The following is a 15,696-nucleotide window of genomic DNA, read 5'->3' on the forward strand; positions in this document are numbered from 1 at the left end:
CTATAGACTAGACTATAGACTAGACTATAGACTAGACTATAGACTAGACTATAGAGTAGACTATAGACTAAACTATAGACTAGACTATAGACTAGACTATAGACTAGAATATAGACTAGAATATAGACTAGACTATAGACAGCACTATAGACTAGAATATAGACTAGACTACAGAATAGACTATAGACTAGACTGTAGTAGTCTTATGTCTAATCTGTAGTTAAATCTATTGCCTAGTCTTTAGTCTAATTTTTAGTCTTGTCTATAGTCTATTTTAGTATCTTCTGAACTACAATCTAGTATATTTTAGTATATAGTCTAGTAGATAGTCTTTAGTATAGTCTAAATTATAGTCAGGTATATAGTATAGTATTAAATTTTCCCCTAAACGTTTGAGCTAGATCCGGCGTCTGGACTATGGAAGGATACAGCATATAGTTGGATCCTTTCTAAATCCAAAAATACTAAACTGTGATTAGCTTAATACATATATGACAATAATAAATTAAATTTGTTTACTATTACAGGATGTATTAAACAAACGCTTAGACAAGCGTGTAGATGCTATGTTGGAACAGGGTCTACTGCGTGAAATACGAGCATTTCATAATGAGCACAATGTGAACAATAGGTACGATATGTCAACAAATACATTTATTATTTCATTCAACTATCAATTTTTCTATCATCTATCGACCTATCCATGGTTTCATTCAATAATGTTAAAATGTACATACATATGTATGAATATATGTAAGTATGTATATGTAGAAATTTCAAAAGGTACATTTACATCAATGAGTGACTGAATGAATGAATGTTTGGCAAACAAAAAGCCATTAATCATATTAGTCTTCAACATATGTATCCATACAGAAATAGATACATATTTACATATGGTTGTATTTATGTATTTTTATGCTACGACGAGTTTCTAAGCTTTATAATAAAACTTTTATTCTCTTTTATTTTCGGCTAATCATTTTCTATAAATCATTCTTTGTATGCTCAATACAAAAACAAATATGATATATTCTTTTTGAATAAATCAATGTTGTGCTTCTCATATTTATTCTATTTTCTGTATTCAACAATAATAACAACGACAACATTTACTTTTGTTTGCTAAATTATGATTTAAGTATTTCGGGGAATACTTGTGATACAACGAGCACATCAGCATCAGTATCCTCATCATCATCGTCAAATTATACTAAGGGCGTATTACAAACGATTGGATTCAAAGAATTTATACCATATTTAGAGCAATTTAATGCGGCAAATGATCAAAAAATTGAAACATATTTACAAGCGAATGCGTATAAAATGCCAACCGAAGGTAAGTTGTGTGTCTATTGTAATATACAAATTAACTTTTTTTGTTTGCAAATATTTATTATTATTTTAATAAGGAGAATTTTTTACCACATTTTTCAAGAAAGAAAATCAATATTAGTATTTAGAAATGTTTGCTTTGGATTTTTTAAAGAACTGTACAAGGAACTATTGTCAAAATTAAGCCGGTTAGTTATTTATTTAGTTAGTTAGTTAGTTAGTTAGTTAGTTAGTTAGTTAGTTAGTTAGTTAGTTAGTTAGTTAGTTAGTTAGTTAATTATTTAGTTAGTTAGTTCGTTAGTTAGCTAGTAATTTAGTTAGTTAGTTAGATTGTTAGTTAGTTAGTTAGTTAGTTAGTTAGTTAATTAGTTAGTTAGTTGGTAAGTTAGTTAGTTAGTTAGTTAGTTAGTTAGTTAGTTAGTTAGTTAGTTAGTTAGTTAGTTAGTTAGTTAGTAAGTTAGTTAGTTAGTTAGTTAGTTAGTTAGTTAGTTAGTTAGTTAGTTAGTTACTTAGTTAGTTAGTTAGTTAGTTAGTTAGTTAGTTAGTTAGTTAGTTAGTTAGTTAGTTAGTTAGATTGTTAGTTTGTTAGTTAGTTAATTATTTAGTTAGTTAGTTAGTTAGTTAGTCAGCTAGTTAATTAGTTACTTAGTTAGATTGTTAGTTAGTTTGTTAGTTAGTTAATTATTTAGTTAGTTAGTTAGTTAGTTAGTTAGTTAGTTAGTTAGTTAGTTAGTTAGTTAGTTAGTTAGTTAGTTAGTTAGTTAGTTAGTTGGTTAGTTAGTTAGTTAGTTAGTTAGTTAGTTAGTTACTTAGTTAGATTGTTAGTTTGTTAGTTAGTTAGTTAGTTAGTTAGTTAGTTAGTTAGTTAGTTAGTTAGTTAGTTAGTTAGTTAGTTAGTTAGTTAGTTAGTTAGTTAGTTAGTTAGTTAGTTAGTTAGTTAGTTAGTTAGTTAGTTAGTTAGTTAGTTAGTTTGTTAGTTAGTTAATTATTTAGTTAGTTAGTTAGTTACTTAGTTAGATTGTTAGTTTGTTAGTTAGTTAGTTAGTTAGTTAGTTAGTTAGTTAGTTAGTTAGTTAGTTAGTTAGTTAGTTAGTTAATTAATTAGTTAGTTAGTTAGTTAGATAATTAGTTAGTTAGTCAGCCGAAATCTTTCTACCGAATGTAATGAAGAACGGTTGATAATTGACCCAACCCCCCATAAACGGGATTGTTCAGAAAATTACTTCAAAGCTCAGGAGTCTTGTCAGTACTAAGTCAGGACTGAATTATTTTTAAATTGTTGCATAATAATGTTATGTCCAGAATTGACTCCACCCCAATAAAAAAATTCACAAAAACAACTTTTACTTATTGCATTTAATTTTGATGAGAGTTTTTAAAGTAGTGTTTGAAGTGGAAAATTCTGCCATCGATTTACTTCATTCTTAAAAGTTTTAATATTTATTTGACACTAAAAATCTAATAAATTCCCATACAGCATGTAAATCTAAAAAAGAATCTCACACAGTAAATCAAAACTAATGATTTAATATTTCAAGTTCTTGCAAAATCGCAATTCATAATAAATTATTTAAATTTCTTAAGCACAGTATGAGTTCTTTTGAATTTTTTGTAAATTTTTTTTTAATTTAAAAATATTTTTTATTATCTCTAAATTCTCTATTACAGAACAATTTAAATCATATGCCAGTTCAATAAACGAAGTGCACGACGCTGAAGCTGTAAACTTGAAAGTTCCCAAAGATCATTTGCCCCCAGGGTTAGATGTTTTAAATTCCTGTTTAAATGAATTGAAATTAGTAACACGTCGTTATTCGAAGAAACAAATTAAATGGATTAATAATCGTTTCTTGGCCAGTAGAGATCGTCAAGTACCCGATCTTTATGAATTGGATACGAGTGATGTTGGTCAGTGGCATGAAAGAGTTTATTCACCGGCCGTTAACATAATTGATGCTTATCGCAATGGTCAAATGTGTGAAATAGAACCTATGCAGAAGAGACAACATCCGGGTGCTGGATTAAATGAAGAGGTGAGTGCGAGAATATTTTAAAGAAAATCAGTTAATTTCAATGATATTTTTTTAAATTTGACCTGCAGACTTCCAACTTTTGCACTGTGTGTGAACGTCATTTTATCGGCGAGTATCAATGGCAATTGCATTTAAAATCCAACAAACACAAAAAGCGTAAAGAAGGCCTTCGAAAAAAAACCAAAACACTTACATCTATGGCTACAAATCCACCTCAAAACTTGAAGGAGTAATGAAATATATACATTTTTTCAAAATTTATTGAATATTTAATATTTGTTGCAAATATTAAATTAAATACATTTTATTGTCAATTATTTTATTTGCTTTACAATTATTGTATAGTTTTATGTTTTTACATAAATAAAGTAAATTATAAATTATAAAATTTACATAAATTTAACAAAAAAAAAAAAAAAACAACGTTAAAGAAAACACATATATTTTTAAAGTTGTGATATAAAGTTTTGATTTCAGTTACAGTTTTTCTTTAAACAATTTTCAACAGTAAGTAATTTAATATTTTTTAAAATATTTCCTTTAATTTATATATATATATAGAATATATAATAATAAATATAATTAATACTTGATTTTTTAGGGGATTAAATAATTATAGTTTTTAACACTTTTTTTCATATTAAATATAATTTTATTAATTTATATTTTTTTTACTTTTAAGGGAGTTTTATTTTTAATAATATGTTTTTTTATTATTATTATTATTTTTTTAGTTTAAAGTATACATTTAACATTTATAAACATTATTTTAAATTTGTTTATTCAATAGATTGTTTAGTTATATGTTTTATACCCCAACATAAGTTTTGAAAAAATCGCTTTTTAACCATATATCGGGGAATATAACATTTTCCGTTTATGATATTATGATTTTAAACTATATGTTTAAACTTTGCACCATATATTGAAATTTAATTAAAACACAACCCAGCAAATAATACATTTTGTAATTAATATATGTACTTTATGGTGTACAGTAATTTATAGTCGATAGTACCGACTTTTTATGGTAACACATATATAATGAGATATTATTATTATTAAATAATTATGTTTAATTTAAATTTTAATAAACTAACAATTTTTATTTTATTACTTATGAGATGTATTAATGAATCACATTTTATAAGCTATTAAAAATAACATTTAGATTTTTTGAATAAAATTGATATGATGATATAATGATCATAGTTTTTTAATGATATAATGATCATAGTTTTTTTTTAGGATTTCATCAGTCCGACTCAAATACCCAGAAGTATACCCCATGTAATTTAGACATAAAAAATTTTAATGAAATATATTCTAAAAATCTTAAATAATTTAAACAGTCAGACTTGATCAAATATTTTAAATAATGTTAATAATACAAATAATTTTTCTTATAATTTTTTCAATGTCAAATTGATGTCGATCACTGTTAACTTAAGTATTATAAATTATCGTGTTTCTTTTTCTTCTTTCTTGCTAACTAAGGAAAACTTTTGTTTAAGCATAAATATCACAATTAAATGGGAAAATATATAATTATGACTTAAACATATCAATTTTTTTTATAATTTTGATTAAAAAAAATTCAGTAAGAAAATACTTAATTTGAAAATTAAAAACAAATATTTGCAAAAACAACATATATTAAATAATAATAAAATAAACGACACAAAACTCAAGTTCATTAACAACTATAGATATGCGAAGGTTATTGGTATTATTTTGATACCCTACACCAAATAAAGGAGTTGAGATAAACAAAAATGGACGGGTGTGCATGTAATAGAATAAAGTGATTTTTTGTCTACTTAAGTCAAATCTTTTGCTGATCTATAGTAAAAACTTAAGATTGATCTCTGATCAAATACTATAAAACACTCTTTACAAAAGACAATGTATATCAATCTATATATAATATTATATTCTAATCTATAATCAAGACTATAGAGTCTATAGCCTTGATTATAGATTAGTCTATAGTATAGACTGATCCATAGGCTGCAGTAAAGACTGTAAACTGATTTATATGTAGAAAAAGGTTAAACATACATAGATTATAGTCAGCATATATGAATCTAGTATTAGACTGATCTGTAGACAATAGGCTGATTTATATTTAGGTTGATAGGTTAAGATTTACATTTAAAAGTATGAGTTATGTAAAGACTGTTCTATCTATATTTATCTACCATCAAGAGTATAGAGTGATGTGTAATGAAGACTATAACCCGATCTATAGCCAAAACTTTAAACGGGTTTATAGTCAAAACTTTTAACTGATCTTAATTCAAGACTATAGACAGAAATCATTTTAAGGTTTAGTTATGATCTAAAGTCAAGACTGTAAAATGAGCTTAAACAACTTATCTAGCCTTAGATCGATCTTCAAATAGTCAAGATCGAACTCTGTTTTTAAGACAAGACTGATCTATAATCAAACTATAGATTATGTATATATTTAGGAACATGTATGTATATATTTAGGAATATGGACTGACCAAGAGTCAAGTATATAAATTGATCCAAGACTATGTACGGATATGTAGTGAAGACAATTGAAAGGTGTACAATTATTACTAGTGACTAGAAATGGATAGAAAAGTCTTAAGACTTAAGACGAAGTACATTCAAAATAATAACATTTATCACCAGTTCAAAAGTAGCACTAAGTGAATTTGTTTACCTTCTGTGAAAGTGATATTTTTTGACTTCCAAAGAAGCGAAAAGAATCCAATTTTATTTAAAATTGATGTTATATTTTTTATACTACATTTTTATTATTAAATCCATTTTATTTTGGAGTTAATTGATAAATGCGTGTATTTTTTTATTTATGTTAGTTGTATTATATAATACTACAATTCAACTTTCTAATAACTTTCAAAAAATACTTTATTGTTCTGACTATAGAGGCACTAAAGACCAGTCTTGATTATACACTGATCTATATAGGATATTGAAAAGTGAAGCCTAAAATACAGACTATATACGGATCTATAGTTAGGTCTATTAACCTCAAATCAATACTGTGTAAATCTATGTTGAATATTGTCAAATGATTAATAGTTGTTTGCCAAGATAAAGACTAAACTACAGTTAGACTGATATATAGACTATAGTCATTTTGATCTTGTCTTATACTTATCTGTAGGTGGCATCCGGTAGGTTAGTGTTCTAGTCTGGTAGACCGGAGGGGTGGGTTCGATTCCCACCACCTCCCTTCAATCTAACTAACTATACTTATCTGTAAACTGTATGGACATATATAAAGTTGAGTGTATATATAGACTGACGTATATAGAGTCCATACAAGATTTTAGTATTATATATAGTGAAGACAATAGACCAATAGCTGGTCAAGACCATTAACTTATTCTTAGTAAAAGAGTATAAACAGATATATTGTCAAGACTATATACTAAACTATGTTAAGACTGATAAATAGTAGTGACTATACCCGGGTTATGATCAGTACATATAGATCTAGTCTTCAATTAAATAATAGATAATAGTAAAGACTATATATAGACTGATCTATAGTCAGGACTATAGACTAAACTATGTTAAGACTGATAAATAGTCCTGACTATAGCCAGGCAATTATCAACGTATACTGATCTAGTCTTAAAGTAATTTGATGATTACAGACAGATATTTAATTCTATAGACTGAACTGTATATAAGTATATAGTACAATATATAAACAATGAACTTTATGTGCCAAAATTTAGACAAGATCATAAACTAATCTATAGACAAGAATATACATACTATATTGAAAATATACGATCAGTATACAAAAATTTTGCCTATAAAAGAAAAGTTTTATATAAATATTACTATATTATAACTTATTGTGTAGGGCATCCTAAAGTCTATTAAATAAATATATTATATAATTTGATTAATGTTCGTATTACTGTGGTATGTATGTATATTATATTTATATGAATATTTGTTATAAGATATGTTACTTCCACTTAAGTATTATTAAATTGCATTCGAAATGTTTTTTTTTACGTTATAATAAATTCTTGTACATATGTATGTATATTACAAACATAAAGCTTAAATGCAAATATTTTAGTCAGCAAATAACAAAAATAAATAGTATAAAGAACCCAGCAGTTCGACAAGTAGTCAATGCATTTGTAAAACACAATAATTTCCACTGTTTTTCAAACTTGGCACATTTATATGTTTTGGATTATTTGTCACAAATTTAGTCCTTGTCATTTGTAATTTAGAGCAGCCATTTAACTATTTATTTTCCACGTATCTAAAGACGCAATTAACTTCCTCACTTTAGCCAGTGAGAGAACAAAATTTCAAGAACCGTCTTCCCGAACTGCTGGGATTTCATAAATTAATAAAGTTTTTTATTTTGCAAATCTTAAGCAAAAGTTATTTTAACATAATTTTTTATAATTGTTTTAATTTTTTTTTTTTTCAATAAAGTATGTCACTGTGTATCGAGTGAAAATTTAATGAATATTATTTAAGTATATTTTTTAAGTTATTACTATTTATATGTAAATATTTCATAATTTTCTTTAAATGGCTGATGAAACCAACATTTGGTTTTTGTATATTATACATAGTTATTATTATTTATTTTCTTTTAGGGTTTTTAACATTATTAATAATTTTTTACTTTATTTTGTACAGTCTTTATTGACTAAATACTTAGTTATTTTAATCTTTCTTTGGTTTTGTAGATTTTCTAAAAAGAACTATAAATACTTTATTTGTCTTTATGTTAAAATTTTAACATTTTGTTATTTGTGAAATTATTGTCTTTTTTTTTTTTGAATAATTAATAAAATAAATATATTAATTTATTGTCTATGTTTTAAATATAACTGATATTTATGAGAGTAAAATAAATAAATGCTGCAAGTATTTGTTGGAAATTTGATCATAATTTCTTATTGTGATTCAGAATTTTACAAAACTACTCCATTATAAAGATTATTGGATTAAATGATTTGTTTTTTTGAAATTAAAACAGTCTATAGTCAAGTCTATAGTCTAATCAATAGTCTAGTCTATAGTCTAGTCTAAAGTCTAGTCTATAACCTATTCTATAGTCTAGTTTATAGTCTAGTCTATAGTCCAGTCTATAGTCTAGTCTAGTCTATAGTCTGGTCTATAGTCTAGTCTATAGTCTAGTCTATAGTCTAGTCTATAGTCTAGTCAATAGTCTAGTCTATAGTCTAGTCTATAGTCTGGTCTATAGTCTAGTCTATAGTCTAGTCTATAGTCTAGTCTATAGTCTAGTCTATAGTCTAGTCTATAGTCTAGTCTATAGTCTAGTCTATAGTCTAGTCTATAGTCTAGTCTATAGTCCAGTCTATAGTCCAGTCAATAGTCCAATCTATAGTCCAGTCAATAACCTAGTCTATAGTCCAGTCTATAGTCTAGTCTATAGTCTAGTCTATAGTCTACTATATAGTCTAGACTATAGTCTAGTCTATAGTTTAGTCTATAGTCTGGTCTATAGTCTAGTCTATAGTCTAGTCTATAGTCTAGTCTATAGTCCTGTCTATAGTCCAGTCTATAGTTTAGTCTAGTCTATAACCTAGTCTATAGTCCAGTCAATAGTCTAGTCTATATTCTAGTCTATAGTCTAGTCTATAGTCCAGTATATAGTCCAGTCTATAGTCCAGTCTATAGTCCAGTCTATAGTCCAGTCAATAGTCCAACCTATAGTCCAGTCTATAGTCTAGTTCATAGTATAGTCTATATTCCAGTCTATAGTCTAGTCCCTAGTCTAGTCTATAGTCTAGTCTATAGAATAGTCCATAGTCTAGTCTATACACAGAGGAAAAAAATATATACAAATCTACACCAATTTTTTTAATAACATCCGTTGTCAAATATATAAATACGTACGCACGCAACATTATGTATTATTGACAACACAACGTTGTTAAATTTCAACAATTCGTTGTCGCAATCTAAATGTTATATTATATACCAGGAGTGTATGTTTATTTTTCCCTCTGTGTAGTCTAGTCTATAGTCTGGTTTATAGTCTATACGTTTGGGTATAAACAAGAAAACCTAAGGATCTAGTAACTCTCAATAGCAAGTTCAAAATACCTGCAACATTTGTAAAAAACAAACTTAATAAAATCGGTGGCGATGTTATTTTTGTTGGGAATATTTCGCTTTTTCTAAACATAAATCATATTTGGAACTGTTATACAGTGTTATAAAGTTTATATAATAAATATAAATAGTATAATTACATACATATCATAAATATATGTATAACAGAACAATCATCATGTAATATGTTGTATTAAGTTTTAGGAGTATTTACAGAGATTTCCTTTTTTTATATATATGTATATAAAATTAAAATATGCATGGGTTTGGTAATGTCTCTATAAATTTGTTATGCTTTCCCGAATATTGCCTATAATGTTATATTTAAGTAGATTCGTTTTATAAACTATTGTTTAACTTAAAGTTAACTAAGGTAATTGTTGTTGTCATTTAATTAAAAATCGAACACTTACTTTTGCAATTACTCTTCATCTTCTTCCTCTAGAGATTTCTCGGGTAAACCATATTTCGGACAACACATGCCCTCAGTTCCATCCATATTGAAACAAAATATTGTCCTTTCAATGTCAGTAGGTTCATGTGGCACAATGCCATGTACTTCTTTGAGTTCAGCCTCGGGGAACCAAGCGGGATCAGAGTCTTCCACCACTTTAATTCCGAATAATCTTTAAAAACAACTTTTTTTATAAGAAAGAAATTCAAATTAATATAACTCTATTATACTACCTTAGTATAGCTACAATAGGTATCCATAATATTGAAGATAATATCAATATAAAAGCTATAACTATACACCAATGAGGCCATTCCATTTTCTCGGTCATGCCTTTGGCTGCTATCCAAGCGGGATAACTACTGCCTTCAGTTAACAATTGATAAAATGATGCTGTTAAAATGGTAATCATGGCACAAGGTGATAAATATTTCCAACAAAACATCCAATATAAACCAGGACGTGAACCGGTCATCATTTCTATATCATCGGAAAATCTGCAACATAAATGCTTTAGAATTATAAATTTTTTTTTAAATTGTATGAAAACTCACCTTCTTATTCCATAAATATAACTAATTGATAAACATTCAAATAAAGCAATAATCAATAAAGGAAAATTTCCCGCAAAACTGTCCATTAATTGAAATATATAACTACCCGCTCCATTAGCGAATGACATGGATATTAAACAGCAGGAAAAACATAAAGCCTTTAACAAAATTATATAATTAGTAAATTGTTTGATTATTAGTGTAAAATTCTTCTCAAATACCCCAATTATCCATTCTTTGGGTAAATTTGGAAATAGTTTCATGTCTACTAAAGATGTTACAACGCCTTCTAATGTACCAAATTGTGAATCGATACCCAGTGTAAACAGCATTAAGAAGAATAGAACTGCCCATAGCTGTGCACCCGGAAATTGATTAATAGCTTCTGTGAAGATAATAAATGCCAAGCCGGTACCAGATGCACTCTGAAAAAATAAATTGATATTAATGTTTTAGAATTCTAAAATCAGATTTTTACACTTTGAAAGCGCAAACTATAGATAATCTATAAGTCAAAATAAGGCAAAGCTGTAGTCCATTCTATATAGAATTTATAGCCAAGATTATATCCTAGAATCTACAGTCCATACTATATAGAAAGTATAATCTGAAGTCTAGACTCTAGGCTATAGAGAATCTATAGTCTATAGAACCTGTAGTTCTTACTATAGAAAATATATGGAATCTATAATCCAGACTGTATAGAAACTTTAGACCAGACTATAGAAAATCTAAAGCCACGACTATAAAGAATCATAGTCCAGATAATAACTACAGAGAATATATAGTCCAGACTATAGAGAATATGAAGTTTAGACTATATAGAATCTTCAGTCCAAACAATAGAGAATCTATACTCCTGACTATAGAGAATCTCTGTCCCAGACTATAAAGATTATATAGCACAGACTATATTGAATCAATAGTCCTAACTATGGGATATCAATAGTCCAAAATATAGAAATCTATAGTCAGAAATAAAAGCATCTATATAATCTGGATATTTAGTTCCAAACGCATAAGCTATAGAACTTATAATTTAATACGACTCAGAAAACGATCCTAAGCCGATTGGTATACTTTAAGGTGGGTCGAATATTTTTGTATGTTACAAACATCAGCACAAATCCAATATACCTTCCCCACTAAAGTGGTGTAGGGTATAAATACCAAAAACTTACATTTGCTAATTCCTTTTCCAAATCACACACCGGTAAATTTGTTGTCTTATTTAATGAGATCAAATGATTTCTATCCTCAGTGCAACGATCAAATGTCGCCGTAGCTTTAAAGCCAATTACGGAGAAAACCACAACACCAGCAAACATAGATGTACCACAATTGGTCAGAGACACCAATATGGCATCACGATAACAATTATTATTAGCTGGATTATAAGAGCTAAAGGCGATAAGACCACCAAAAGCTAAACCCAAAGAAAAGAAAATTTGCGTACCCGCTTCGAGCCAAACAACAGGATCTAATAAAGTTTCCCAACGAGGTGTGAACAAATGAGCGACACCATCAGAGGCACCTGTAAATAAAAATCAAAATTATTATTATAATTTTTATTTAAAAACAATAATAAATTATTTCAAATTTAAATTAGTATATTCGTTAATTTCATCATGGAAGTGATTTTTAATCATCAGATTCACCATCAACGTGATGTTATTGGTACTATTGGACGTGCTCGTCGCAAATGGCGCCAGTTATATCATTGGTTTCCCGAGCAACAACGTATTTTATATAAAGAAATGGATCGAATTTATAAGGAAACTAAGGAGAAGTATGATAAAGATGCTTTTATGATTTATAGCCAAGAAAGACGATTAAATAAACGTATCATCAAAAATGTTCATCAACATGTTCATGATAAAGAAGATTATCAAAAATTTGCCTGTTTGAAACCTATTTTGGATAAATACAATCGTTTTCCCTTATTGTACTATTACGAAGAGTGCGGTAAACCAGGATTTTGTCAACAACAAAAGAATGCAGTAATGTGAGAGATTTTTTAAATCAAGCGTATACTTCATATTTGTAATATCAATAAATCATTAACACGTATACGTACAGGTGTCGTTAATAAAAGCCGTGCAATTTGATATGAAATGTGCAATGTTTTTTTTATATTTTTGGGGGCACATGCAAAAAATTCACGAGCTTGGGAGACACGTGGCTCCCGTATTAGCTCGTTAGTTCGTGGGAGCCCCCAAAATCAGAATATCCCCCCATCTTTTTTAATGGTGGATATTAGGGTATTATTCGAGGTTTTGTCTTATTCGGTTTATTCGACAAATAATTATTTGAGGTTTTACGTTAGCCGGTTAGTAATCGGATAATTAAAAATTATTCGGTTATTCGAATAAAAGGAAACTAGATGTTATTATTGCTTTTAACAATAATTTTCTTCAAGCATGTGAAAATATATTCCTCTTATAGAATTGCGTTTAAAGGACTACAAACGAATATTTAAAATATTTATATGTATTTTATAATGCTACTATTGGTATCAAATGAAAGCTGGGAATCTGTACATTCGTTCTGTATTATTTACCTGTCTCACTTAGAGAAAAAACGAAAAAAGAAATTAAATTTAAAAAGGTTTCATTTTCGACTCAAAAACTTTAAACTACTTATTTGCGACAAATTTTCTTTAAGATTTCCAATTCATTCTTGATGATTTGAAATAAATTATATTATTTCGAAGCAGAGGAACTTAGCTTTATATGAAATTAATATTAATACCAACTTTTTAATATAAATTTTGAAATTGAATGTATTTTAAACTTTAAAGTCCTTTTACAGGAGCATAAGAGCTGATTATGCAAAACTGAGTACACAGAGTTAATAATAATGGTTCACAGTTTCCTGTACGCATGGATTTTTCCATGTTTGAAAATAACTTTTGCACGGTTTATAAACAAAAAAATTATTTTCACTTCCATTCTTTGTTCAGTTTTTTTAGCAAATACTAGAAATTATTCCTGTTTATGTGAAATGCTTTTCTGTATAAAGACATTACTGTTTTTAAGATTTTCAACGAGTTCTAGAATTCATACGTTGAGCTATAACTGTTGCTGAAAACTTATAAGAAATACTTAAGAACACAACAATATTCCCAAAAAAAACTGGTTGAAAAAATAAAAGCGATATAATTATTTCCATGATTTCTTTTCGAAAATCATCAAATAAATTTTCTTTATTATAGAAAATTGATAAAGAAATTAAGAAAAGAAGAAAATTTATTATAAAAATATTAAATTTTTAGAAAATACGTAGTAATTTTACTGCTAAATAGTGAGTTTTTCTTAATCGGTTAATTGATAGAAATTATTCGGTTTATTCGTTATTTGAAATTTGACAATTTTCATTTATTCGAACGATTAATCGTCAAAAATTAATCGATTAATTAAACGATTAATCGTTTGAATACTCTAGTGGATATACAAAATATTTTGTTGTGATGGTTAATGCACGAATTTGAATATTTCATAGTCTCGACAGCAGATGTCAGTTTTGTATATTAACATCTTAAATTATTTTATAATTTTTCCTAAAACAGAATTCCATTGCATACCAGTGCAACTAAAAAATCCGCATACATTACAAATTTTCATTTACGACATCATTAATTTTTGTAACTTAATTTTTAATTCTTCCTTACTTTGCTATTCTATTAATTTCTTATTCATAATGATGACATTAACATAAACGATGTACAAATTAAAACCATCATACTTACCCTTCAATGTGATGCCACGAAAGAAGAATATAATCAAAACAACATATGGAAATATTGCTGTCATATAGACAATTTTACCCGATGATGTTATACCCTGCACCATACAAATATAAACAAGAAACCATGATACAATCAATGCTATACCCATATGATAATTGAAGTTTTCCGGTTCATTGACACTTTCCGAACATTGTAAAGTAGTGCGATACCAATAGTATTGTGTGGGTGATGAGGCCTAGAAAATCAATGACATAGAAATACACATTTAAATAATAACAAAAACTATTAAATTATTATTGTGCCTACTTACCACACATTCGGGTTCATGATCATACGTATAATTGGCATAGAGACGTGTTGGACAATCTGCCCAAGGCAGTGGGGATTCAAAACTATGCAACAAGTAAATTAGGCACCATGCTATAATTGTATTATAATACAATGCAACAATATAACTGACGACGGCCGACGATAGGCCAATGCCACCCAAATACGGTGATACTTGACTCCATACACCAATCGCTCCCTTACGTAAACGTTGGCCTATAGCCAATTCTAGATAAAATATTGGTATACCCTGTATACACAACATTATAAAGTAGGGCACTAAGAATGCTCCACCACCATTCTTCTGGGCTAAGTAGGGAAAACGCCAAACATTTCCAAGGCCAACGGCATAACTGAAAATAAAAACACACAAAAGAAAAGAAAGTTACATTAACAAAAGTCGTTACCAAAGTTATTTATCACAAATCCTACAATAAGAAATAATTTCATTTAAAACAGCATCAAAAGGAAACGAACAAAAAAAATACCTGAAAATTGTGTTCCTGTACACAAACAAATATATAGAGCGAACATTTTTTTACAAAAGCTATTTAAAATTAAATATCATTCTCAAGGGAAAATGTTAAAGGTTGTCAACATTTTATTTTGTTTGTTCTTTTCATCCCAAAAAAACCAAAGTAGTAATTAAACAAGTAAGAGTTCTATATTCGGCTGTGCCGAATCTTATATACCCTTCACCATGATGTGTTTAAAGCCTTTTGTACCTTTTGAAGAACGAAAAAGTACCAAAAAGTCCCCATCTATGGGTCCTCACTTTATCCGGGCCATACATACTTAATTACATGTTTCTAGGTTCAATATTGTAGAAATTGCAAAAAGTACCTTTTGAAGAACGAAAAAGTACCAAAAAGTCCCCTGGCCACTTAATCCTGGCCATACATACTTAATTACATGTTTCTAGGTTTAATATCGTAGAAATTGCAAAAAGTACCTTTTGAAAAACGAAAAAGTACCAAAAAGTCCCCTTTTATGGGTACTTACTTAATCCGCGCCATACATACATAATTACATGTTTCTAGGTTTAATATCGTAGAAATTGCAAAAAGTACCTTTTGAAAAACGAAAAAGTACCAAAAAGTCCCCTTGTATGGGTCCTCA

The 15,696-nt window shown here is 28.0% G+C and overlaps 3 protein-coding genes across 7 annotated transcripts in view; 2 read left to right on the forward strand and 1 right to left on the reverse strand.

Moving 5' to 3' along the window:
* Positions 1–3,714, forward strand: part of LOC111690380 (tRNA dimethylallyltransferase) — a 161,491-nt gene extending 157,777 nt beyond the window's left edge. Inside the window, exons 6-9 of one of the 2 annotated variants that reach the window (XM_023452849.2) lie at positions 528–631; positions 1,143–1,339; positions 3,004–3,368; positions 3,437–3,713. In XM_023452849.2, coding sequence (XP_023308617.2) covers positions 528–631; positions 1,143–1,339; positions 3,004–3,368; positions 3,437–3,601 — 831 coding nt within the window. In that variant the 3' untranslated portion in view covers positions 3,602–3,713. Of the gene's footprint in view, positions 1–527; positions 632–1,142; positions 1,340–3,003; positions 3,369–3,436 lie in introns of both variants that reach the window. The other variant, XM_046946373.1, reaches the window with a different exon arrangement.
* A 5,474-nt stretch (positions 3,715–9,188) lies between these two features.
* Positions 9,189–15,696, reverse strand: part of LOC111690373 (sodium-dependent neutral amino acid transporter B(0)AT3) — a 20,709-nt gene continuing 14,201 nt past the window's right edge. For 3 of the 4 annotated variants that reach the window (XM_046947399.1, XM_046947398.1, XM_046947402.1), the window contains 7 exons: positions 14,561–14,930; positions 14,251–14,485; positions 11,684–12,036; positions 10,724–10,927; positions 10,503–10,660; positions 10,182–10,445; positions 9,189–10,120 (listed from right to left, as the gene is read on the reverse strand). In XM_046947399.1, the coding sequence (XP_046803355.1) occupies positions 9,916–10,120; positions 10,182–10,445; positions 10,503–10,660; positions 10,724–10,927; positions 11,684–12,036; positions 14,251–14,485; positions 14,561–14,930 (1,789 nt within the window). In that variant the 3' untranslated portion in view covers positions 9,189–9,915. The remainder of the gene's footprint in view (positions 10,121–10,181; positions 10,446–10,502; positions 10,661–10,723; positions 10,928–11,683; positions 12,037–14,250; positions 14,486–14,560; positions 14,931–15,696) is intronic. The other variant, XM_046947401.1, reaches the window with a different exon arrangement.
* LOC124419092 lies at positions 12,022–12,617 on the forward strand. The gene has a single exon (XM_046947403.1). The coding sequence runs from the start codon at positions 12,131–12,133 to the stop codon at positions 12,509–12,511; it is 381 nt and encodes a 126-aa protein (XP_046803359.1). The 5' UTR covers positions 12,022–12,130; the 3' UTR covers positions 12,512–12,617.

The sequence above is a fragment of the Lucilia cuprina genome, chromosome 3 (assembly GCF_022045245.1).
Source record: "Lucilia cuprina isolate Lc7/37 chromosome 3, ASM2204524v1, whole genome shotgun sequence".
NCBI lineage: Eukaryota > Metazoa > Arthropoda > Insecta > Diptera > Calliphoridae > Lucilia > Lucilia cuprina.